The 26888-nt window shown below is 39.1% G+C and overlaps 1 protein-coding gene across 1 annotated transcript in view; it reads left to right on the forward strand.

Annotated features, from left to right (window-relative positions):
- The window catches only part of Kcnh8 (potassium voltage-gated channel subfamily H member 8), a 385997-nt gene that overhangs the window by 234172 nt on the left and 124937 nt on the right, over positions 1-26888 (forward strand). The window contains exon 6 of the mRNA XM_051153057.1: positions 23546-23703. Within this exon, the coding sequence (XP_051009014.1) occupies positions 23546-23703 (158 nt within the window). The remainder of the gene's footprint in view (positions 1-23545; positions 23704-26888) is intronic.

Raw genomic sequence — 26888 nt, forward strand, 5'->3', positions numbered from 1 at the left:
GATTATGTACATATGTAGCCACACATAAATTTATACATGTATTATGTATGGATGGCTGCATGGGTATTTCTCACAGAACTAATACCAATATCCCACTTTTAAATGAATCCATATTGTATCACAATGAAATTAAGAGATGGAAATCTGCATAATAAGGCAATGAAAGAATATGTAATAAAAGTACTTGGTCTCCTAGTGAAGGTCTATATACCCCAAAACAAATGCTATGTTGTTTTCTTTATATCATGCTTGTAAATGATCCAAGCATAATTATAAGTGTGATGGTTATTTGGTGGGGGGAGTGTAACAATCAGTGTGGATCAAAAGGAATTTTTCTGGCGCTAGTTGTAGCTCTGACCATGAATGGTTACAGAGACAGCTAGCCTTGGACAATTCAACCAACTCCTTAATGTTAGGCTATTTTACAGTATATATGCCTTTTTAAAACTTTTATTTATTTACTTTACATCCTGATCACAGCTTCCTCTCCCTCCTCTCTTCCTAGGCACCCCTCTCACTCCACTACCAGCTTCTAGTTCTCCTATTTTCCTCAGAAAGTGGAAGGCCTCCTATGGATATCAGCTCGCTTTGGCATATCAAGTTATAGTAGTACTAGGCTCATCTCCTATTGTGGCTAGACATGGCAGTCCAGTTAAGGGAAAGGGATCCAAAGGCAGGCAATGGAGTCGGAGGCAGTCCCTGTTCCTGCTTTTAGAAATCCCTTAAGAAGACCAAGCTGCACAACTGTTATATATGTGTGCAGAGGGCCTAGGTCCATCCTATGCATGCTCACTGTTTGGCGGTTCAGACTCTGTGGGCCCCTAGGGGCCCAGGTTAATTGATTCTGTAGGTTTACTTGTAGTGTTCTTGACCACTCTGGCTCCTTCAATCCTTCTCTGCCCTTTTCCACAGGATTCCCCCAAGTTCCTCCTAATGTTTGGCTATGAGTCTCTGCATCTGTTTTCATCAGTTGTCATGTGAAGCATCAGATGACAGCTATGCTAGACACCTGTCTGCAAGTATAGCAGAATATTGTAATTGTGTCAAGGATATGCTCTCTATCATGGAAGAGCTCTCAGGAGGTGTCAGCCATTGGTTAACATTTCTCTCAATTTCTGCTCTATCTTTCCATCTGCACCTCCTGTAGGCATAACAGCTGTGGGTTGAAGGTTTTGTGTTGGTGTCCGAATCCTTCCATTGGAAATCATTTCTTATTACTGGAGATGGCATTTTCAGGTTTGATATCCCCCACTGGAAGAAGTCTTAGCTAGGGTCACCTTAATATATTCCTGGGAGTTACTATTGTCCTAGATTTCTAGCTTATCCCAGACATGCCCCCATGGATTCCACCTCTCTCCCAGTACTCTATCCTTCACTGCTCCCTCACTAGATCCTTCCTGCTCCTCTCCTCTCCCCATTCCCCACCCAGTTTCCCATTCCCTCCACCCCTCCCTATGTCTATTCTATTTCTATTACTCATTGAGATTCAAATATCCACTCCCCCTTGGGCACTCCTTGTAACTTAGCTTCTTTAGGTCTCTACTTTTTGGCTAATATCTTCTTTTAAATGATTATATACCATGTCTGTCTTTCTGGGTCTGGGTTATCTTTTCTAGTTCCATTCATTTGCCTGCAAATTGTCCGATGTTATTTTGATTTGCATTTCTCTGATAACTAAAGTTGTTGAGCATTTCTCTAAGTGTTTCTCAGCCATTCAGTGTTCCTCTGTTGAGAAGTCTCTGTTTATCTCTGTACCCCATCTTTGAATTGGATAATTGAGTTTTTTAGTGTTTAATTTCTTGAATTCTTTATATATTTTGGATATTAGTTCTTTGTCGTGTGTAGGGTTGGTGAAGACCTTTGAGAGGATGTGGAGAAAGGGAAACACTACTCCATTGCTGGTGGGAATGCAAAATTGTACAACCACTTTGGAAATCAATCTGGTGCTTTCTCAGAAAACTGGGAATAGTTTTAGCTCAAGACCTAGTCACACCTCTCCCGGGCATATGCCCAAAAGATGCTCCCCACACAACAAGACCATTTGCTCAAGTATGTTCATAGCAGTTTTATTTGTAATAGCCAGAATCTGGAAACAACCTAGATACCCCTCAGCTAAAGAATGGATAAAGAAACTGTGGTACATTTACACAATGGAATCCTACTCAGCAATTAAAAACAAGGAAATCTCAAAATATGCGGGGGAATGGATAGAACTAGAAATGATCATCTTGAGTGAGGTAACCCAAACCTAGAAAGACACATGTGGAATATACTTACTTATAAGCAGATATTAACCCAACATAGATGTCCTCTTAGAGATACCACCTGGCAGGGGATGGAGACAGATGCTGGTACATGCTGCTGGACTCGAGGTGGAGTGCTGAAAGTGGTATGGAAGAACAGATAAATGAAAGGACTCAGAGGGTTCAGGAACCTCACAAGAGGACCATCAAGATGGGTAGATCTGGACCCAGGGGGTCCTGCACAAACTGTTCTACCAACCAACACAATGCATTCAGAGACCCTAGGCCCCCTGTTGTGATATAGCCAATGGACAGCTCATTCTTCATGGGGGTGGTGGAGGAGTGGGGACTGCCTCTAGCAAGAATCTGGTGCTCCTGATTTGATCACCTCCCCTTGGTGGGAAGACTGTACTGGCACACAGAGGAAGGGTGTGCAGTCGTCTATCCAGGTGAGACCTGATAGGCTGTGGTCAGATGATGGGGGAGGAGGACCCCCCCCATCAGAGGTCTAGGGGAGAAGAATAGAGCAGAAGAGGCAGGGAGGGTGGGAACAGAAAGATATAAGTAAGGGGAAAACAACTTGGATGTAACATTGAATAAAATATGATAAAAAAGAAAATTTGCTCGATACCATTGTTTTTAATAGCGGAGTAGGATTCCATTGTATGAATTACTACATTTTCTTTTATCCGTTCTTTGGTTGAGGGACATCTAGGTTGTCTCCAGTTTCTGGCTAATACAAATAAAGCTGCTATGAATTGAGTTGAGGAAGTATCCATATGGTATGGTATGGTTGGAGCATCTTTTGGGTATATGCCCAGAAGTGGTATAGCTGGATCTTGAAGTAGAACTATACCTGATTTTCTTAGAAACTGCCAAATTGATTTCCAAAGTAATTATGTAAATTTTCACTCCCGTTATCAATGGAGGAGTGTTCACCTTGCTCTACATCCTTGCTAGCATAAGCTGTCCCTTGAGTTTTTTATTTTAGCCATTCTGATGGGTGTAGTATGGAATCTCAGAGTCATTTCTCTAATGACTAACAATGTTGAAATTTTCTTTAAGTGCTTCTTGGCCATTAATACTTCCTTTATTCAGATATGTACCCTATTTTAATTGGATTATTTAGTTTGCTGATGTCTAGTTTCTTGAATTCTTTATGTGTGTTGGATATTAGCCCTCTTTCAGATTGAGGATTGGTGAAAACCTTTTCTCATTCTCTAGGCTGCTGTTTTGTCCTTTGGACCATGTTTTTGCCTTCCAGAAGCTTTTCAGTTTCATGAGGTCCCAATTATTAATTGTTTATCTTAGTGCCTGTGCTCTTGGTGTTCTGTTCAGGAAATTGTCTCATGTGCCAATATATTCAAGATTATTTCCTACTTTATTTTCTATTAGGTTCAGTGTATCTGTTTTTATGTTGTTGTTGAATCTTTGTGTGGTTAGGTATCAGGGTAACTGTGGCCTCATAAAAAGAATTTGGCAGTGTTCCTTCTGTTTCTATTTGGTGGAATTATTTGAATAATATTGGTATAAGCTGTTCTTTTTTTTTATATTAATTTATTCTTGTTACATCTCAATGTTTATCCCATCCCTTGTATCCTCCCATTTCCCCCCCCCCCCATTTTCCCATTATTCCCCTCTCCTATGACTGTTCCTGAGGGGGATTACCTCCCCCTATATATTCTCATAGGGTATCAAGTCTCTTCTTGGCTACTTGCTGTCCTTCCTCTGAGTGCCACCAGGTCTCCCCCTCCAGGGGACATGGTCAAATGTGAGGCACCAGAGTACGTGAGAAAGTCGTATCACACTCTCCACTCAACTGTGGAGAATATTCTGACCATTGGCTAGATCTGGGAAGGGGTTTAAAGTTTACCTCCTGTATTGTCCTTGGCTGGTGCCTTAGTTTGAGCGGGACCCCTGGGCCCAAATTTGCCTATCATATTGTTCTACTTGTAGGTTTCTAGGACCCTCAGTATCCTTTTATTTTGCTATTCTCCCATGCGTCTCTCATTTAGAGTCCCAATAGGATGCCTTCCCCTCTGTCCCAGTTTTCTGGTAAGTGAAGGCTTTCATGGGACATGCCCCTTGGGATAGTATGCAGATATAAGTGAGTATATACCATTTGATTCTTTCTGCTTCTGGTTTAACTCACTCATTATGATCATTTCTAGCTCAATCCATTTATCCACAAATTTCGGGAATTCCTTGTTTTTAATAGCTGAGTAGTATTCCATAGTGTATATGTACCACAGTTTCTTTATCCACTCTTCTACTGAGGGACACTTAGGCTGTTTCCATGTTCTGGCTATTATGAATAAGGCTGCTATGAACATGGTTGAGCAAAGTTTCTTGTTGTGTGCTGGAGCATCTTCTGGGTATATTCCAAGGAGTGGAATAGCTGGGTCTTGAGGAAGCCCTATTCCCATTTTTCTGAGATAGCACCAGATAGATTTCCAAAGTGGCTGTACTAGTTTGCATTCCCACCAGCAATGAAGGAGTGTTCCTCTCTCCCCACATCCTCGCCAGCATGTGGTGTTGCTTGAGTTTTTGATCTTAGCCATTCGGATGGGTGTAAGATGGAATCTCAGAGTTGTTTTGATTTTAAGCTGTTCTTTATAACCATTGAGATGTAATAAGAATAAATTAATAAAATAAAATTAAAAAAAAAAGAATCATAGAATTCTGTACTAAAACCATCTGGCCCTGGTTTTTATTTTGTTTTGCTTTTTTGTTTTTGTTTTATTATTTAGGAGACTTTTAATGATGACTTCTATTTCCTTAGGTGTTATAGGTCTATTTAAATTGTTTATCCTATCTTTATGTAAGTTTGGTACATAGTATCTATCAATAAAATTGTTCATTTCCTTTAGATTTTCCAATATTGTGCAGTACAGTTCTTTGCAATAAGACTTAATGACTCTTTGGATTTCCTTGATGTCTTTTGTTATGTCCCCCCTTTCCTTTCTGATTTTGTTAATTTGAATATTATCTCTCTTTTTTAAGCTAGTTTGATTAATGGTTTGTCTATTTTTCTTAAAGTACCAAGCCTTGGTTTTGTTGAATTTTTTGTATTATTCTCTTTGTTTCTAATTTATTGATTTCAGACTTGAGTTTGATTATTTCTTGCTATGTGTTCCTCTTAAGTGTGTGTGTGTGTGTGTGTGTGTGTGTGTGTGTGTGTGTGTGTGTGTGTGTTTGGGGTTTTTTTGTTTTTGTTTTTGTTTTTTGTTTTTTGTTTGTTTGTTTTTTGTTCTAGAGATTTCTGGTGTGCTGTTAAGTTGCTAGTATGATATATCTCCAATTTCCTTATGAAGGCACTGGGTGCTATAAACTTTCCTTTTAGCACTACTTCCATTGTGTCCCATAAGTTTGCATATGTTGTACCAGAATTTTCACTGAATTATAGAATTTCTTTAATTTCTTCTGTGACAGTGTGATTGTTGAGTAGGGAGTTGTTCAGGTTCCATGATCTTGGAGAGTTTCTGGGGTTTTTTTTTTCTATTTTTCTTGAAGTCCAGCTTTAACCTATGGTGGTCTGATAAGATACAAGGGGCTATTTTAATTTTTTTATCTGTGGAGACATGCTTTATGATTGAGTATATGATCAATTTTCGAGAAGGCTCCATGAGAAAAAGGTATATTCTTTTGTCTTTGGGTGAAATGTTCTATAGATATCTGTAGGTCTATTTGATTCATAACATTTGTTAGTTTTATTATTTCTCTGTTTAGTTTTTTCTGTATGGCCTGTCCAAGGGTAGAAAGTGTGTGTTCAAGTCTCCCATTATTAATGGGTGGAGTTTGATGTGTGGTTTATGCTTTAGTAATGTTTCTTTTGTGAATGTGGATGCCTTTGGAGCATATGCCTTTGGAACATAGATGTTTGAAATTGAGATGTTATCTTGGTGGATTTTTTTTTTCTCCCTTGATGAGTATGAAATGTCCTTCCCCATCTCTTTTCATTAATTTTGGCTGAAAGTCTATTTTATTACATATTAGAATGGCTACTCCAGGTGGCTTCTTGTATCCATTTGCTTTAAAATCTTTTCAAGCCCTTTACTCTGAAGCAATGTCTGTCTTTGTTGAAGAGGTGTGTTTCTTGTATGCAGAAAAATGATGGATCTGGTTTAATATCCATTCTGTTAGTCTGTGCCTTTTTATTGGGAAATTTAGTTCATTGATATTGAGATATATTAAAGACCAATGACTGTTATTTTCTGTTATTTTCTAATATATTTTATTAATTTATTCATATTACATCTCAATGGTTATCCCATCCCTTGTATCCTCCCATTCCTCCCTCCCTCCCATTTTCCCCTTACTCCCCTTCCCTATGACTGTAAATGAGGGGGACCTCTTCCCCCTGTATATGCTCATAGGGTATCAAGTCTATTCTTGGTAGCCTGCTATCCTTCCTCTGAGTGCCATCAGGCCTCCCCATCTAGGAGATGTGGTCAGATGATGCGTGTGTGTGTGTGTGTGTGTGTGTGTGTGTGTGTGTGTGTGTTCACACTTCCTTTTATTTCGTTTTGCTGGTGTGGAATTACTTATTTCCTGTGGTTTTTTTGGATGTAGTTAATCTCCTTGGGTTGAGTTTTCCTTCTAGAATCTTCTGTAGGGATAGATTTATAGATAGATATTGTATGAATTTGGTTTTGTCATGGAAAATCTTGTTTTCTTCTCCTATAGTGATAGAAAATTTTGCTGGGCTTAGGAGTCTGGGGTTGTATCTATGATCCTTTAGAGACTACAAAACATCTGCCTAGGTCTTTCTGGGTTATAGAGTCTCTGTTGACAAGTAGACGTAATTCTGATAGATCTGTATTTATATGTTACTTGGCCTTTTACCCTTGCTACTTTTAGTATTCTTTTTTGTCTTTCATATTTAGTGTTTTGATTATTATATGTTTGGAGGATTTTCTTTTCTGGTTCAATCTATTTAATGTTGTGTAAGCTTCTTGCTTGTTTATAGGCATCTTTTTCTTTAGGTTAGGGACATTTTCTTCTATAATTTTGTTGAAAATATTTTCTGGACTTTTGAGCTGGGAATCTTCTCCTTTTTTCTTATTATTCTTAGGTTTAGTCTTTTCATGGTGTCCTAGATTTAGTGGAGGTCTTGTGTCAGGAACTTTTTTCAATTTAACAGTTTCTTTGTTCTATTTTCTTTTTCTACTCTGTCTTCTACACCTAAGATTCTCTATTCCATCTCCTGTATCCTGTGGAGATGCTTGCATCTGTAGTTCCTCTTCTCTTACCTAGGTTTTCCATCTGCAGGATTAACTCAGTTTGTACTTTCTTTATTGCTTCTATTTCCACTTTCAGGTCTTGAGCAGCTTTATTCATTTCCTTCACCTGTTTGTTTTTTCCTGCACTTCTTTAAGGAATTTATTCATTTCTTTGGTAAAAAGCCTCTATCATTCTTATAAGGTTTAATTTTCTTGTGATTCATCTGTGTTAGGAAAGCTAGGGCTTGTTGTGGTAGGATAGCTGGGCTCTGGTGGTGCCATATTGCTCTGGCTGTTGTTGACTATGTTCTCATGCTGGTCTTTAGCATCTGGGTTTTCTGATTATTATAGGTTTAGATGATGGCTTCTGAGTTTATCTTTGTGTTGGTGTGTTTTGGATATTTTTCCCTTGGTTTCTCGTTCTCTCTTTCTTCTGGCCTGACTGGCCTGGGGTTATGGTGACTAGTGAGTCTTAAGGTTTAGTGGATTGTCTCCACTGGAGTTTTTGTGTCCTGTGTGCCTCTGGTGTTTTGGGTCCCAGCCTTTTCTCTAGTGTATCTAGTACCAGCAATGGCTGGGATCCCTGGATTGGCCTTCAGGAAAGAAGGCAGAGTTGTGGGCTGGAAAATAGAGCATGGGATCAGGTGCAATTTAAGGCTGTGAGGTGTGTCTTAAGGGGATATGGCAAGTGAGGGTTTGGGGCACTGTTTTATTTGGTTGTCCCTGATTCCAGCAGACTGCCAGGAGAGGTGGCAGAATAGTGGGGCAGGAAATGCTGCACAGCATTCAGGCAGCAGTTTACTGTTGTTGGTGTGCTTTCAGTAGAGTTGGCAGACTGGGGCCTGAGGGGGGAGAAATGGACTTATCTGGGGTCCCTGGTACTTCTAAATGCCATTCTTAAACTATATTTTTTAAAAGTTGAATGTTTTATATGTGGCAGCCCATAGTTGAAGTGCTAAATACTACTTTTATGATTCTAAAACTAACTTGAATTTCATAAAGCGGCATAGACATCTCTAAAAGAATTTCCTTTACACTGTGATGGAAGAGAACAAAGGCACCAAGCATGAAATCTACTCTGCCACTATAAGTTATCATTGTAGGTGATCTGAGTTTGGAACACATTGCTCCAAACATATCACTGACACATCACTGGCTTTACGGTGACCTCATGAGGCTAAAACCAGTGAAGACACATGAAGCAGCAGAAACAACCCTGTCACAAAATAACGATTTAATAAATGCAGGTTGTTATTAGTTTTTTTTTTTTTTTTTAATTCGCATGGCAGGAAGAATGAATAGTATGTTCCAGGTCTCTAAAGTAGAAATGGAAATAGCAGGGAGCAAGTTAGGCAACTCTGATAAGCAAGGCACTCCTAGATCTTATTTGTCAGTTTGGATGCCTATACATATAGCAGCAGTGATGGTGAATACTTGTCCTATTGCCCACAACACAAGGAATTTAAGCCCCGTTTCTCCACTGTCAGCCACTCTGCTGAATGGCCATTAAGAAATTCTTAACAGTCCAGGTGTGTTAGGGTTTGCTGTGATAGCAAGCACAGTCAGCATCTCACTGGGATATAGTGAAAAGTTAATGTCTCATGCCTGCTCTGTGTTCATGGCGCGTCAGCCATGGTTTCTGCACCAGGGATGTTGGGAGTTGAGCACATGTCCCCTGTAAGGGAAACCAGTGCTCTAGATTGATAAGCTACCTCTCCAGCCCTGATTAAAGTACTTTAAACTATAGCTCAACGTTTAATTTGAATTTAACTATCACTGAAAAGTGAATAATTTATAGAGAGCCCAAATCAATGGTTTTGTGCATAATGCACAAAAGTCTCTTGCTATGGTAGGCTTATACAATAAAGCGACCACCATGTACAAGCTCAGGCTAATACAAATTAATAGTTCTGGATGATAAGAGAAGAACTTTAATATTGGTGTACTATGCGTTTTTAATGTCTACTTGGCCCAATATAAAGTTCACAGATAGAACTTCACTGTGCATATAAGGGTATAATGCATAAAATCATAAGTAAATGAAAGCCTGTGTTTAAAATAAAACAAACAAAAACAAAAGCATGATTATTTTAGATGATTTGCTTTGCATTGACCCCCAAGTACTCCACTCTCAAGGGTTTAACCCATAGGCCCTCAAAAGCAGTATTTAAATGTGTTGGAACACTAAAAGGAATCATTTCCATTGGAAGGCTCTACAGTAACTGTGTTCTAAGAACTTGTAGACACCTGTATGCTGGTGACTACTCTGGTATGGTCAGCTTAATGCTTACCTTGACTGTAGATAAATAGTACTCACATTCACAGTGGTCTTCTTTGCTGTGTTATTTAACATTTTTTTCTAAAGATAAAGATGGCAGCTTAGTAAAGCAAAAGACAGGGATAAAGAAGTTTGCTGATGCCCACACCTTATTTTCCTTCATTCTTTGTTGTGAACCCAGTGAGACTAAAGACTGGATAATGTTTTGTACTTTGTAAAGAGGAAGATGACTTGCATCACTGAGACACAGTTGAAAGAAGAGAAGGTCCAGGGAACTGAGAGCTAAGCTTGGGAACTGTGGTATTTTTAAAGTGATGTCTCAATTTCTTGAATGGTTGGTCCTTAGCTGGTGGTATTATTTGTGGAGGCCTAAGAGGTATGGCCTTTTTCAAGGAAGCTCATCACTGGATGTTGGCATTGAGAGATTAAGGATTCAGACAGATTTGAATTCACTATCTCTGCTTTGTGCTTGTGATTCAAGATAAGAGCTCTCATCTTCCACTGAGTCAACATGTCTGCCATCTACTCTGTCTACTGCTCCATCCTGGACTCTAACACTCTGGAATCATAAGCCCAAATAAACTTTCTTCTACATGTTGCCGTAGTGATGATGCTTCAACACAGCAAAAACAACAACAAAAAGGAGGTCACAACTGTGATTGTTTACAGAGAGGATCTTTTAGTGGGTAAGGACAGTGTGCTCTGTGCTGCTGCTGACACTAAAACTGGAGTCAAGGAAAGGGAGTCACAGACAGTTAGCCATGCACTCTGAGTTGAAGAAAGTTCTGCCTATTCATAGGCATGAGAGGGTCATGCATGGTGGCACAAGCCTTCTATCCCAGCCTGTGAGAGACTGAGGCAAGAGGATCATGAATTTAAGAGTAGCCTGGACTACACAGCTAGGCCCCATCTCAGAACCAAAACAAAACAAAAATTCCAGAGGGCTTTTCATTACTAAAGATTATTAGATAGTGAATTGGTCCCCATCTTAACGTTTTATTGTTGTGAAGATGCATAACAACCATGGTAACTCATTTTAAAATTTATTTATTTATTTACTTTACATTCCAATCATAGCACTGTCCCTCCTCTCCTCCCAGTCCCACCTTCAGTCCCTCTTCTTCTGATCCCCACTCAACAGAAAAGGGGAGTCCTGCAGCTACCCATCTTAGCATGTCAAGTTGCATCAAGACTGAGTGCAACCTCTTCCATGGTGGTCTGACAAGACAGCTCCACTAGGGGTAAGTGATCAAAAAATATGCAACAGAATTCTTGTCAGAGACAGCTCCTGTTTGCCTTACTAGAGGATCCACATGAAGACCAAGTTGGCCATTTGGTACATATGTGTAGGGGCATCTAGGTCTAGTCTATACATGGTCCTTGGTTGGTGCTTCAGTCTCTGCAAGCCCCTCTGGGCCCAGCTTAGTGGGCTCTGTTAGTCTTCTTATGGGTATCCTGTCCCCTCCAGATTCTTTTGTCCCTCCTCCTACTCTTCTACAAGGCTCTCTGCTTTCTGCCCAATGTTGGGCTGTGAGTCTCAGCATCTGTTTCAATCCATTGCTGCATGGAGCTTCTCTGAGGAAAGCTATGTGAGGATATCGTCTGCAAGTATAGCAGAGTGTTGTTAATAGTGTCAGGGGTTGGCTCTCTTTCATGATGTGGCCAGGCACTGGCTGGACATTTCCTCACTCTATCTTTATCTCTGCACATCTTGTATGCAGGGTAAATTTTGGGTTGAAGTTTTTGTGGTGAGGTGGTATTCCCTTTCCTCCACTAGGACTCTTATCTGGTTTGAGGGTGGCCTTTCAATCTCCATATCTCCCACTACTAGTGGTCTCAGCTAAGTCACCCTTATATCCTCCAAGCGCCTACCCCATCTTAGGTCTACAGCTTGTCTCAAAGATGCCCCACCTATGATTTCTCTTTTCTCTGCAAGCTTTCTGTCCTTCCATAGCCCCTCCCCCACTCTCACCATATCTGATTCCCACCCTCATTTCCTTCAGCATTCTGTCATTTTCCTCTTCTATCCTGTTGCCACTTCTCTAGCACTTTCTCTGTCTATTCTATTCCCCCTTCTCAGTGAGAGTCAAGCATCCTCCCTTGGGTCTTATTTGTTATTTAGCTTCTTTGGGTCTGTGAATTATAGTATGGTTATCCTGTACTATGCGACTAATAATCTGCTTATACGTGAGTACAGACCATGTGTGTCTTTCTGTATCTGCATTACATCACTTAGAATGATCTTTTCTAGTTCCATCCATTTGCCTGCAAATTTCATGATTTCTTTGCTTTTAATAGCTGAGTAGTATTCCATAGTGTAAATGTACCACAGTTTCTTTATCCATTCTTCAACTGAGGGACATCTAGGTTGTTTCTAGATTCTGGCTATTATGAATAAGGCTGCTATGAACATAGTTGAGCAAATATCCCTGTTGTGTGGTGGAGCATCTTTTGGATATATTTCAAGGAGTAGAATAGCTGGGTCTTGAGGTAGCCCTATTCCCAGTTTTTTAATAAAGTGCCAGATTGACTTCCAAAGTGATTGTACCAGTTTGCACTCCCACCATCAGTGAAGGAGTGTTCTCCTTTCTCTACATCCTCGCCAGCACGTGCTGTCACTTGAATTTTTTATCTTAGCTATTCTGATGGATATAAGATGGAATCTCAGAGTCATTTTGATTTGTACTTCCCTGATAACTACTGAAGGTGAACATTTCTTTGTTTCTTGGCCATTCACAATTCCTCCGCTGAGAAGTCTGTTTAGCTCTGTACCCCATTTTTAATTAGGTCATTTGGTTTGCTGGTGTTTAATTTCTTGAGTTCTTTATATATTTTAGATATTAACCCTTTGTCAGATGTAGGGTTGGTGAATATATTTTCCCAATCTGTAGACTGCCATTTTGTTATGTTGACAGTGGCCTTTACCTTACAGAAGCTTTTAAACTTCATAAGGTCTCATTTATTAATTGTTGATCTTAGTGCATGAGCTGTTGGTGTTTTGTTCAGGAAGTTGTCTCCTATGCCAATGAGTTCAGGACTCATCCACAATTTCTCTTCTAATAGGTTTAGTATATTTGGTTTTATGTTGAGATCTTTGACCCACTTCTATTTGTTTTGTGTAGGATGATAAATATGGATCTATTTGCATCCAGTTAGACCAGGACCATTTGTTAAAGATGCTATCATTTTTTTCCCATTGTATGGTTTTTGGCTTCTTTGTCAAAATCAAGTCTCTGTAGGTGTGTGGATTTATTGCTAGGTCTTCAATCTGATTCCATTAATCCATCCATTTCCATGGTAGTACGATGCAGTTTTAATTTTTAAATTTATTTCTAATTTATATATTCACTCTGCATCTCAATCATAACCTCCTCTTTCCTCTCTTCCTTGTCCCTTCTTCCCATCTTCCTCCTTCCTCCTCGTGTCCTCAGAAAATCCCTCCCAACCCATCCCAGCACTTAAAGTCACATCAGGACCAAACTCATTCTCATCTACTAAAGGCCAGTCAGAGCAGCCTGTTTAGGGCAAAGTGATCAAAAGCAGGCAACAGAGTCCATGTCATAGACAGCACCCACTCCATTTACTGGGGGACCTACATGAAGCTCAAAGTGCCCATTTGTTACATATGTGTAGGGGGCCTAGGTCCAGTCCATGTCTACTCTTTAGTTGGTGCTTCCATTTCTGTAGGCTAGTTGACTCTATTGGTCTTCTTGTAGTATTGTTGTCCCCCCTGTGTCCTTCTATCCTTTCCTTCCACTCTTCCACGGGAATCCCTGAACCCTGCATAATACTTGGCTGTGAGTCTCAGCATCTGATTCAATCAGCCACTGTGGTGGGGGCATGGGGCCAGCTCTCAGAGATCTGTTAAGTTAGGCTTCTGTCTGTAAACGTAGCAAAGTATAGTTAATAGTGTCAACTGTTTACTCTCTCACATGGGGTGGGTCTCAGATTGGGTCAGGTATTGGTTGGCCATTCCCTCGGTCTCTACTTGATCTCCACCTCTGCAGTCTTGTAGGAAGGGTAAATTTTGGTTCAGAGGTTTTGTAGGAGTATTGCTGTGCCCCTCCCACTGCTATAGGTCTTGCCTAGCTAGAAGGTGGCAGGCCTCCTCAGTCTTGTGTCCCCTGCTGCTAGGAGGCTCAGCTAGAGACATCCCATATCTTCCCTGATACTGTTGTTCTGCAATACAGCTTGAAGTCTGGGATGGAGACACCTTGAAATTTTCTTTTATTGTACAGGATTGTTTTACGTCTCCTAGGTCTTTCCCCCATGATGTTGAGCATTGCTCTTTCTCGGTCTATAAAGAGTTGTGTTGGTATTTTGATGGGAATTGCATTAAATCTGTAGATTATTTTTGGTAGGATGACCATTTTTTACTGTGCTATTCCTACTGATCCATGAGCATGGGACATCTTTTCATCTTCTGATATCTTCTTCAATTTCTTTCTTCAGAGACTTGAAGTCTTTGTCATGCAAGCACTTCATTAGCTTGTCTAGAGTTACACCAAGATACTTTAGATTATTTGTGGCTGTTGTGAAGGGTGTTGTTTCCCTAATTTCTTTCTCATTCCATCTGTTGCTTGTATTCATGAGGGCTACTGATGTTATTTTTAGTTAATTTTGTATCCAGCCACTTTGATAAAGGTGGTTGTAGGATTTATCTTCTGTAGTAGTCCCTTTGTAGAATTTTTGGGGTCATTTACGTATACTATTATATCATCTGTGAATAGTGATACTTCGAGTTCTTTTTTTTTTTCCATTTTTTAAAAATCCCCTTGATCTCCTTTAGTTGTCTTATTGCTCTAGCTAGGACTTCAAGCACTATATTGAGATATGGCGAGAGAGTGGGCAGCATTGTCTTGTCCCTGATTTCAGTGGAATTGCTTTAAGTTTCTCTCCATTTAACTTGATGTCGGCTATTGGCTTGATGTATACTGTCTTTGTGACCATGGCAACTGTTATAAAGAAGAGCATTTAATTAGAGCTGGCTTACAGTTTCAGAGGTTTAGTCCATTATCATCATGGAGGGAAGCATTTCTGCATGTAAGCAGACAGGGTTCTGGAAGGGAGTTCTACTTCTTGATCTGCAGACAGATGGAGACTATGTGCTACACTGGGCATAGTTTGAACATAGGAAAGCTCAAAGGCACACCCCCACCAGTGACATACTCCAACAAGGCCATATCTCCTAATAATGCAATCCCCATGGGTCAGGCATTCAAATACACGAGTCTGTAGGGGCCATAACTATTCAAACCACCACAGTCCCTTCTCTTTTTGTTGCTGTGATAAAATATCCTAACCAAAAGCTATTCAGGGAGGAAAGAGTTTACTTTAGCTTAGGATTTTAGTGGCTATACAGTCCATTCAGGGTGTGGCAGCAGAAGCCTGAGGCCTGAATGAGGAGCATGAGGAAACAGAGAAACCACATTTTATAAGCACAAAAGAAGTAGGCAGCAACAAGGAAGGACGTGGGATGAGGTTATAAACCCTCAAAGTCCTTGCTCAGTGACATGCTTCCTAGAGTAAGGCTCCACCTCCTACAGTCTCTTTAATCTCCCTAAAGAGCGCCACCATCTTGAAAGCACACATTCAAACACATTCTCACTCAAAGGACAATATATGGAATTACTACATAACGCAATCCATTAAGATGCAGGAATTTTATGTCCTTTGCCTTCAGATGAAGCAATATATGGGGAGAGGTTAAGGTTATGATGGTGAGTATGAGGACCCAGGACAGCAGTGGCTCCACCTACACAAAACAGGAACAAGCATCAGTATGATCACTTCATCTTATCTGGTCCCTTCTTCCCCTAATTTTTGTTGTGAGTCCCATTATTCTTACATGCTGCTGTCACCCACTGGGCCTATTGCTCTTTTTTTTTTTTCCGTAAGTCTCTAATTTTAGAGTAAGAAAAAGAGAAGCATACTGGCATGCTGAGCAGGCGTCAGATCATAGGAAATTTTGTACCTAACACTAATGGTTCATTCTAATCCTTGTTAAGCTTAGTTATCCCTTAAGCCTCTTGATCAATCCGCTCTCTGTTCATTGTCCCCACACCTTTTGGTCCAAATGTGTCACATAGTACTCTGCAAGCAATGGAAACAGAGTATCTTTAGGAAGCCAACCAGAGCTGCTTTAGTTAAATGTCCCTCCACCCATGCTGTATCACATAATTAATTTTTAAAGAAACAGTTAAATGAAGTTAGTAATTATTTATATACAGTGAACATACTCTTGTGCACACCATTATATTTTAATTTATTTTTTAGCAAGTAAGCCCATGTGGCTTTTAAATTATTTCCCACCTGACATGAAGTCTAATAAATAATCTACTAATTTATGCTGTATCAAATTTGCCACCTTCCTTTCCTTTTTCTATAGAACTGTGCACGTTCTAGTGGCATAGCTCTACAGAAAATCAAGCTCAGAGGAAAGATGTGTTTAACTTCTTTGTTTCTCAGCTCATACACATAACTAGTTAGTGGGAGGGAAAAGAAACACTTTGGAAGTCTCAAAATAAGAAAACAGCATATCCATTATTTCTCTATTGTTTGTCTTTAATTGTGCTATAAAAAACATGAAGGCAACAAGACAAATTATCTCAGAATGTAATTAATTACCTGTGATATGCATCATCAGACAATTCAATTATATCTTCATTTTGGTGCAGTGGATTAAGATCAGCCCTTTGTAAAGCCTATAAACCACAGAGTTTTCATAACTCTCTGTCTCTCTGCTAATGGTTCATTACAAAAGATCCCTGTACCATGGACCACAATGGATAATGTGTCAATGTCAACACATGAACATATATTTTGAGAAGGAAAATAATTTTCAGTAAATTTTCTATGGATTTGGGAGAGTTTTTCTTAGATCAAATGTTGTATGTTTTCTATTTTGCCATGAATGGAATTCTAGAAAGACTGCTGAAAGGGTTTATTTTAAACATTTGGACACTTTTGTTTATTGTAGTTGAGAAGGCGTAACAGGGAAGATCTGTTCACATCTTGGCAGAAAGGATTCAGAGTAAGGGCTGGTCTGCAAACATACCACCCTTAGCATGTCAATCACTGATGTCAGAAGCTAAGCAGGATACGGCCTGTTTAGTACTTTGATGGCGAAGAATGAGACATGCAAGGTCCAGAGAAAATGTGCTTCTAATGATCTATTTCCAGCACTACTTTGCTACTTACATTTCCAGAATATCTCCCAAATAGTTTCACAATATAAGCATTCAATCCATGAAATGTCATAAGCAAATATAACAATGTATGTATGTGTTTCTCGTTGATAATTGTATGCATTAGTACATAGAATAAAAAAGTTGCATAGGAATATTAATGAAACTTCTTTCTGGCTTTTCATAAGCATTATATTTCTGTTTTCAGAGGGCTCACAGTTTAACTTTCCTGATGCCTTTCAGCTAGATTATAAATTTTACTATAATGTTGGAATATTTAATTACTCAAATGATCAAGACTCTTTGGAAAGTAGGGAAAATTGGCTGAGACTAGTGTTGTGAAGTCAACAGTATCCAAGGAGTCTGTAATGATTGTGTCAGAAATGAGCATCTCTCAACTTCTCCATCACAGTCTTATTGGATTCTGTGTCTCCCTCTCTGAAAAAAATGTGTGTACAGTTCTCTTTCATGGGTATATTTACAACACCATGTCCTGGGCCTGAACATCACTCGAGTCTCCTTGGCAGCAAGGGAAGCAGAGAGTCTGTCAACTTCCATTAGAAGTTCCAAAGTTAGCTCACTTCTCACACGCAATTCTGTAACTTTGGTTTAATTTTCTTTTACCTGGATGACTCCAGGGAAAAAATTTGATATAAGAACTGCAACTATAAATACATTTCATTTTACCAGTCCACTTTACTCCCAATAAGAAAATCCATTGTTGCAACACTATTTTCTTTTAGATTTGGGGAGAAAACGGGGTCTCTCTCTCTCATGATAATATCTGCAGGACTTCATTATGCAATTGCTTGACTGTTCTGAAACTTTGGTGTGATGTCAGTCTTTCCAATAGCAAACTGGAAGTACACATTGGCAAATGTGAAGACTTTTGTGAATATTCCAGAACAGCATCTTTTATTATCATTGACAAAAGTATTTTATTATTGTTGTTTTGATGTCAGTTGCTCAAAAATGCTACTAATTATTTAGAGCAATTACTGTACCATTTTACCATGGTTCTGGAAAATAAAATCTTTAGATCATAATGTAGGTAGGTTTCCTCTTTGAAAATAAACAGTGCTTAAGTTTCAAAAGCAGGCTAATACATACAAATCCTTAAGTATTTTCTGTAGTATTGCCACTATCTGTTGATGAAAGTTTGTGATTGCTTCCTTTTCAAGTTGGAGATAGCAGGCTGCTTTTCACGAGTAAAGTCAACTGACTAACAATTTGTCTCATGAAAAGCTTTCTACATTAGTACCATGTAATGGCTCACCCAATAGCTGTTGTTCTATTTAGAAGTCTAAATGTGTAGGTTTTTTTTCTGCTGCATAAACACATAGCCTTAAAAGGGTTTGCTCTGCCAATTAAATAAATATTCACTTTACTCAGGTTTTTTGTTTGTTTGTTGTTGATATTTATGAAAGTGTGCCAGCATATAGATTAACACCATAGGCTTTCTGTAAAATTTGTGACAACAAGGTGATCAGTTAGTAAGTGTGCAAGGAGTTGTCACTACAATTATTTTTTATCTTAAAACTTCTTTTTTAAATTTATATGTCTATTTTGTTAGTGCATGTGATCGTGTATGTCATGGCGTATGTGTGGAGGGTTCTAGGATAACTTTGTGAGATCAGTTCTCTGCTTATACCATGTTCTTTTGAGTAATCTAACTCAGGTCATCAGCCTTGGCATCAAGTACTCTTACATGCTGAGTCATCTTTGTAGGTCTATCACTTTAATTTAATATGTATCTACTTTTCAATTAACATATAGTAACTGTATATATGCATGAAGCCCAGTGTAGTGTCAGTTTGTTCGCGTGGTGTATAATGGCTGCATAGGGATTGCTGACATATTTCAGACCTCCAATAGTCATAATGCCCTTATTTGAATAACATGAAGTTATATTAGCTATTTTGAAATATTTAACTAAAAGCATCAGCAATAATCTCTTACTTGTGCCATATAACATCGACAGCCATTCTTTGAATTTTATGATGAATTCATACGCTTACGTCAGCCTGTACCATGGGAACCAAACTTCGCTATGGGTTTGGTGACTAACACTGTTTTTGATGCAGAAAACTAAGACTGGGTTACTTAGCCAGAGCTTTCTTCCAGTCACACTGACGTTGCTATGCACTCGTCCCTTCCCAAGTGGTGGCTGCATCTGTTAAACTGCTCAGCTGCTGTAGAAATACATAAAGTTAGAAAACTGAAGAAGAGCTATACAAAGCTCACATCATTTAAGAGTCTTGTGGCCTCCTCTCTACTTATTTGCCAACATGGCAAGGCGCAGTGCTGCAGTGGCACTGGACCATCGGACCATCTTACCCTGTGGGAGGAACCACCTGGGCACTTCCATCTTATGTGAGTGCAGCACAACCCTTGCCTGCTCTCAATATTAACAACGCAAATGCCCAGGTATGTTTACTTTTGAAGAAATGTGGTGTTTAATGGTGACAGTTTTTCATGCTACATTATTCATCATAGACCAGAACAATTATAATTTGAGGACTGGAGTCACTGAGACCATGACTCCAGACTTTTAATGGGACTGGTCTCCACCAAGGCACAAAACCCAGAGTTCTGAATTGGAACTCAGAGATGTAGAGTGCAACTTCTCCTATGTTGATTAGCTAAGAAATTTAAGGATGTGTGTACTATTGTCATCTGCATAACATTCAGCAAGTTACTTGATTTCTTTTATGATTCAATTTCCCTACTTGTAAAAAGGGATAAGGAAACTGTGGACATCTTGATGTTGTTTCAATGAGATTGCAGAATTAAAATAGCATTGGACACTGCTGAATACATAGGTGCTATTTATAACTACAAACACAATCTACTATAAGTCTTTTATCATATCATCTCACCCATAACAAAAAACAAAGGATGCGGCATATGTGTGCATGGTTTATTGCTGCATAGCCAGGAACCACAGATGTTCAGTGTAAAACAGTGTTTGTTGACTGCTTCACTGTCTGTATAACACAAGAAACTCAGACATAGCTTGGCTGTGTGATCATGTGACAGAGGCTGAAGTGCAAGCTTCAGCATTCCAGTGAAGTGTGGTGTTCGCAGGACCTCACATTTCTCCCTTAAACCCAAATGGTCATTGGAAGAATTCATGTCTTTGTGGTTTCAAGTCCACATTTTCTTTCTCTTGAACATGTTTTTAGAATGATTCAGCTTTTATATTACAGTCTGTGATGCATTTTCTATTTTTTATTCACTGGAAGTTTCATACACATGCATTATGAATCTTAATTATTCATTTCCCCATCCCCTCACTTACTTCCCTTTCCTTTTCCTGCTCAGGAAAAGGATTTAGGGTGAAATTAGGATCTAGTTAGCTTTAGTCTTCTACATGTGAAGATCCTACTTTTGGGGGGTTTTGTTGTTGTTGTTTTTTGTTTGTTTGTTTGTTTGTTTTGCACTATTTGTTAACAAGAGGTTATCATTATTTTGCTTTGTTTTCTCCCAGTGTATGGTTTTGGCAGCCATATTGAAGTCAGTTAACTGAGCATTGGTAGGGTTGTTTCTGGGTCTCCTATTCTATTCCATGTCTGCTTTATGTCTGTGCCACGCTGGCTTTGTCCCTGTGACTTGGTTGTAGAATTTGAGATTAGATTCTATCTTGAGATAATAGAAAGAATGAAAACAAAACCAAAAGAATATTCAAAAAGTAAACAGGGAATAAGTAAATAAAGTGAAATAAAATAAGTATGAAGTGGAGGCCATAAATATAGAAAAATAGAAAAAGGATGTGTATATGGAGAGAATAAAAGAAATGAACCATTGGAGGGAGAGAGAGAGAGAGAGAGAGAGAGAGAGAGAGAGAGAGAGAGAGAGAGAAGAGTGACAAACAAATAAAAAAGTCAAGGATGGAACAAAAGGGAGACAATATATGTATGTGTGTATATACAAACCAACTCAGTAAATAGAAAAAAACAGGAAAGAGACAGAGACACAGAGAGACGGACAGAGACGGAGAGAAACACAGAAAGACAGAGAGACAGAGAGAGAGGGGAGAGAGACAGACAGACAGACAGAGACAAAGACAGAGAGACAGAGAAAGACAGAGAGAGAATGAAATGACAGGCTGTGTGCTGGTCTTGCTAGGGTGACCATGTAGCCATGGCCAAATGCTCCCTCCCAGGTTGTATACTTCTTTCCTTGTCAGCTTGGGCTCTAAAGCCCTTAGAAAAGGAGGAAACCAAAGGATATTTGTGCCCGCATGTTTCATGCTGTTCCACTTACCACAGGCCTGATTCACAAGGCTAAGTCAACTGTGTGGATAACGTGGCCTGAGCCTGAGTCCCCTGAACCTCCGTAGGTGACCACCTGACCCACTATCTTCAGAGTGAGCACCATTCCTTCCTTCCGAATGGAATCTCCTTGCATACTTTTCTAGTGAGCTTGCTTCACCATGTCTTATTACATGTGGGAGCCGTTCAGACATCATAGAAACATTTTCTGCAAGTTCCAAGAGGAAGAGTAGGGACTTTCCCCAAAGCAACATGCACTTCACCACAGCTGCCTTTTAAAAAGGTTTTACTTGAGAAACAAGATGTTCCTCGTGGTCACTTCAAACTGCCTTTCTGTTCTACATCAATTTTTGGGCCACATTCTCCTCTGCTTGTCCCCCCCCCCCTGACAGTTCCACACGCCACTGGGGACCTGTGTTGTGGTGTTTGGCTTCTGAGACACAGAAGCTGGAAGTACTGCTTGTTTTTAAGCCACCATCATGGCTCCTCTGCCACAGCTATTTCCTTTGCAAATATTACACATGAGTTTCTCATAGCACACCTTGAGGCCACCTGTTGCTCTTGCTATGTAGCTCTATGATGTGACTGTTATTTTCTACTTGTTATCTTTTCATCCCGTCACCAGATGAAGAAAAATCTCTTCAGAGGGCTTGCCTGCTTAGGCCCCTCAGTGAAGTCACTCTCCAGGATTAAAGTGTAGCCAGGCAATGGCTCCACCTACCTCTGTTCTCAAATTTTACTGGCAAAATACCTGGTTGCAGAAGAGAGGCCAGGGCCTTGGAGGGTTAGCCTATTACAGAAGGGTGAGCACAAAGTGAAAACAAAAATGAAATCCAAGTTAATAATGATCATAACCATGAATAATGTTTAAATTTTTGGTTTTTGGTTATTTTTAACACTTTTAAATATTTTTCTTTATTCCTGAGAAATTCATAAATAAATACAATGAAATATGATCATATTCACCTCTATTTCCCCATCCAATCCCCCTAACAAAACTTTGCATCTTCAGATTCCTTTCCTTTTGATGGGGCAGAACCAATGCATAGCTTTTAGGAGTCAACATCACGATCATGATGTCAATAAATCCTTCACTGCACAGAACACTCTTCTTGTTTTTAATAGTTTAGTTAGCCACAGAGTATCCCAACCCATCAGATAATGCTGACCCATTATGTCACTCAGAGATTTCATTGTTTTGTAATTACTTTAATTCCTAGTTACATAAACTGAGGTGCTGAGTTCCCCCATTGATTTGTGAGGACTTGAACCAATATATTGCCCCAAAATACAGTCCATGGAGTACTCTCTTTCTCTCTCTTAGAGTCAGCTACCATGTGTGACGTTCTTCTATGTGTGTACCCTAGGATATATATGCACTTGATCTTCAAGAAAACACACAACTTTATTTTATTTAACCCAGAAAGTAAGAGTTAGCCCAAGAAATACTCACTTTTACACGAAAGGCTTTGAACTTAAGAAAGCTTCTCTTTGGTGGGACTGCCTTGCCAGGCCACAGGGGAAGTGGATGGGCTCAGTCCTGAGGCAACTTGATGAGCTTGGGATGGGTGTGTGGGGGAGAAGGGAGGAGAGGGAAGGAGAGTGGGGCTGAATGGAGAGGAGGGAGGAGGCTACAACTGGGATGTAAAGTAAATAAATTAATTAGTTAATAATAATAATAAAGAAAGTGTGATTGGTTATGGGCTTGTCCTTTGACTAGGACTTGTGGAGGTATTGGTGTGGTAAAAGGCTCAATAAACACATAACAACAAAAAATTATGTAGGAAATATTTGAAAATGATTACATAAAATACAAGAACAGAACTGGAATGATTAAGCTATAGATGCTAATAAGCAACTGCTGCACTGGTTAAGAGACATGACTTCGTGTCAAGGGTGAATTTCTTATCTAAACAACAATTTATTAAACTTTTGGAATTACATACTATTATGCACATGGCAGCTGTTGGCTAAGATGATCTGGATATCTTTGTTTCTACTGCTGTGGTGGGGGTGGAACAATCCCCAGAGAAGCTCTAGAATATTCCACACCCGATAATGTCACAACTGTTCTGATGGTTGTAATTGTTCAGTCATTTGAACATGGTATCCCAAGTGTCCTTTGCCCTTCTTCAGTATTTTTTCATTAATTTACTTTGAAAGCATAAAGATACCAATTAAAATTACTTTTTCTTCGATTTTGTATAATTGTATAAGCATTTCTTCCAAACCTTTCCCTGACTGCACGCCTTCCCAGATTCCTCACTCCCTTTTCATTATTATTATTATTTACTTTTTCATCTTCCCATTTTTTTCTCAATTGTCTTTTTTCCTCAAGCAGATATTATTCTAAATTTCCGAACAACTTATGTCAGCAAGTCTGGCCAAGTTATCTTTGAAGCGAGATCCATTTGTATCCACTACGTCACCACGTGGTTCATCATTGATTTGATTGCTGCCCTGCCCTTTGACCTCCTGTATGCTTTCAATGTCACAGTGGTGAGTAGAGACATCTTCCACGTGGCCTTTCAGTGCTGTGTTTGATTTGCATATACTTGGTGTGAAATGTCCTTGACAGTCTGTGCTCCCTGTGACCTCTGTAATAAAGGTGCTAAGATGTCCAGTGACACAGAGGCAGGCCAGATTCTCCACTTGAGGAAGTGAATTCCTTCTGATACCTTCAGAACCAAAGACAGCATATACAGAAAGAAAGCCTGAACTTGCCCTAAATTTTGGCTTACTACACAAATCCACTAATACCAAACCACCTCTGTGCATAGAAGCCTCACTTTAGATTCCTAAAATGAACTCAGCTGGAAAATTTGGTGGAGAATTGCAAAACATTTCTTCTCCCTTTATGATCCCTAACTCTGTCTCTTTTCATAATTTCATTATTCATTAACAAAGCTAACTGAAGACTGAACAGCCAAAGAGGAATACTGGAAATAGAGTAAGGGAATTCAGCCAGTTAAACGATACCACACAATATAAATTGAGATTCATGAGTTGATTAACACTTCTACTTTCTGTTCTTTCTTCTTCTAAGCCTCTTATCATCATGTCTGCTCACAGGGAGAAAAGTGTTCCATTTGCAGTCGTAACTACTTTTCCCTTCAGTGATGGACTTCTTCTAAACTGTCAAGTGCTTCCTTATGTCCAGAGAGATTTTTTTAGGAAGACCATTTTGATTTGGCACATGGTTTTTACTATAATAACTAACTTTAGCCTATCAAAATGAATTGATTGAACATTAGTTCAAATTAAACAAATTTTTATATTAGTTGATACTCTGACATAGAAGCCATATTGAAGAATTTAATGAGCTGGCTTAAAAAGTAACAAAGTGACTGGTTTCAAATGTAGACCTTCTTGGCTTCAAGATGAATATACAAGTTCTGTCCCAAGTGCTTAATACAAGCCTACATATTTGTTAATTGCCTTTCTTGGACAAATTTTATTTTTATGTTTTTTTTTTCTTTTGAGTTAGGAGTTTAAGGATGACATCATGGGGAGGAAAAGCTAGCACATAAGATTAATGAACCCAGTACTGAATAGTTACCTGGGATTTCTAAAGCACCTTTTACGATAGAATTTACCTAGCTAAGTGCTATAATGAAAGTGCAATGACTTAAAACAAGGACTTCAGGAGCCAGGCATGGTGGCACATGCCTTTAATCCCAGCACTCGTGAGGCAAAGGCAGGCAGCTCACTGTGAGTTCGAGGCCAGCCTGGTCTGCAAAGCAAGTCCAGAACAGGCAAGCCTACACAGAGAAACCCTGTCTCAAAAAACTAACAAAACAAAACAAAAACAAAACAAATAAAACAAGAACTTTGGAAAGCTGCAAAATAATCTAAAAGGAGTATATGTTACAAAATGTTTGTTAAAGCATTATTAATTCTCTGGTCAACTTGTCAAATAAGTTCTGTCTAACACCATTTGAATTTAAATTAATTTCCTGCTTTACTACTAAATATTAATAAAATTTTACAGTCTATTTTTTTCTGGGTACTGAAATAAGTTAATTTTCAATATGTAATGTAGAATATTAATTATATACAAGAAATATTCAATATGCTTCTATACTATTACCATCCTCATTTGCCTAAGTTAACAGGCAAGGTTCTCTTACTTGGTAATCATTTCACTGATCCCCCTTTTGCTCAGTCCATTGGCTCTTGGATAAATGCTTTGTGCATGCTGTAAGTCAGAAAGGAAGACAAGAGGGAGAGAAAACTTTTTCCAGAGACACTGCTCCTATTTTTCACAGGCCTGGTTATTTTAAAAGAAGTACAAATCTGCTGACCTTAACTAAGTTAATAAGTATAAAATGTTCTATTTGAACAGAAAAACTTGTTCAAGATATTCTGTTCTTTTTCCATGTGATGAGAACAAGTTATAAGAAATGTTCTTAGACATAGAAACTAAAAATAAGGCTTCTCCTACCAGACTTAAAGTGTGTCCAGTGAATATATCTCCATACAAGAAACCCAAAACGCAGTACAGCCATCAGCAAGTGCTATGTAGGCTTTGGCAAATGTTTTTAATACCTTCATATATTCATCTGTAGAGCTGTACTGTTCATCTCACTGTGAAAGGCTCTGTGAGAGACAAAATTAGGAATGACAGATAAAGTGGAAAGGCAAGGTAGGGATTATTTACCATCTGAGCAAAACTGAAAACATCACAAAACAGGAACAAAAAATATCTTACAGTTCTTGAGCAATTTAAAAAGAAAACATGTCTATTAAATACTTTGACTAATTGTTGGCATCAGGAAAGTTCTTTGGTTCCCACCCCTCTCTCAAACATACTTCTGCTTCCCCAGCTGACAGCCAGGAGACAGTTATATCCCTTTGGTAAAAGTGAAAACTGCAACTAGAGTCTTTGGATAGATAGACTTGTCCACAAGTAGCTCATAATTCTTACTCATGGCAAATTCAGGATTGTCATCCAAAAAGGAGCAAGAATCATGAGCTCTCTCAGCCGTCAAAAGCCTGAGTCCTCATTCACAGCAGAAAGTGGTGGGCTCTGGTGTGTGCAAGTTTAGCAATGATTTTTGTTTGTTCATTTGTTTGTTTGTTTGAAATGTCCCAGCATGTCTCCAGGGTATGTAATCTTGGAGTTCACTAGATTCATATGACCTTCCCCACTGAGAGTTCAGTACCAGGCTTCACTTCACCTAAAAGTTGTCACCTATCAAATTCAACTACCTATCAAGCAAGCTTTATTCACAATAACTCTTTAGATGATAAAGTAGAGACTACAAAATCCTAGCCTGGGGTCATGTGTTCCACCCTAACCTGATAAAATGGTAGATGAGATCTTGGCTCTGAAGGAAATGAAATCATAGAGAGTACTGGGAAGAATAAAATAGCACAATAGAGGCCAGGTTCCCAGGTGCCCTTAAGACCCACTTCTACAAGTGCCACCATGGCTCGGTGACACTCAAAGAAAGAATAGGCAGACTACCAAGATAAGATGAGCTAGCCTGTGACCATAAAATGGGGGAGGAGATCCCCCTCAGACATGGACCTAAGGGGGAGGGGGGGTAATAGGGTGGGGGTGGGAGGGTAGGAGGAACAGAAGGATATGAGTGATGGGAGAACAATTGAATTGTAATCTGAATAAATTAATTTTTAAAATTAAATTAAATTTTTTAAAAGACCCACTTCTATTTAGACCT

This window comes from Acomys russatus, chromosome 11, assembly GCF_903995435.1.
Source record: "Acomys russatus chromosome 11, mAcoRus1.1, whole genome shotgun sequence".
Classification (NCBI taxonomy): Eukaryota; Metazoa; Chordata; class Mammalia; order Rodentia; family Muridae; genus Acomys; species Acomys russatus.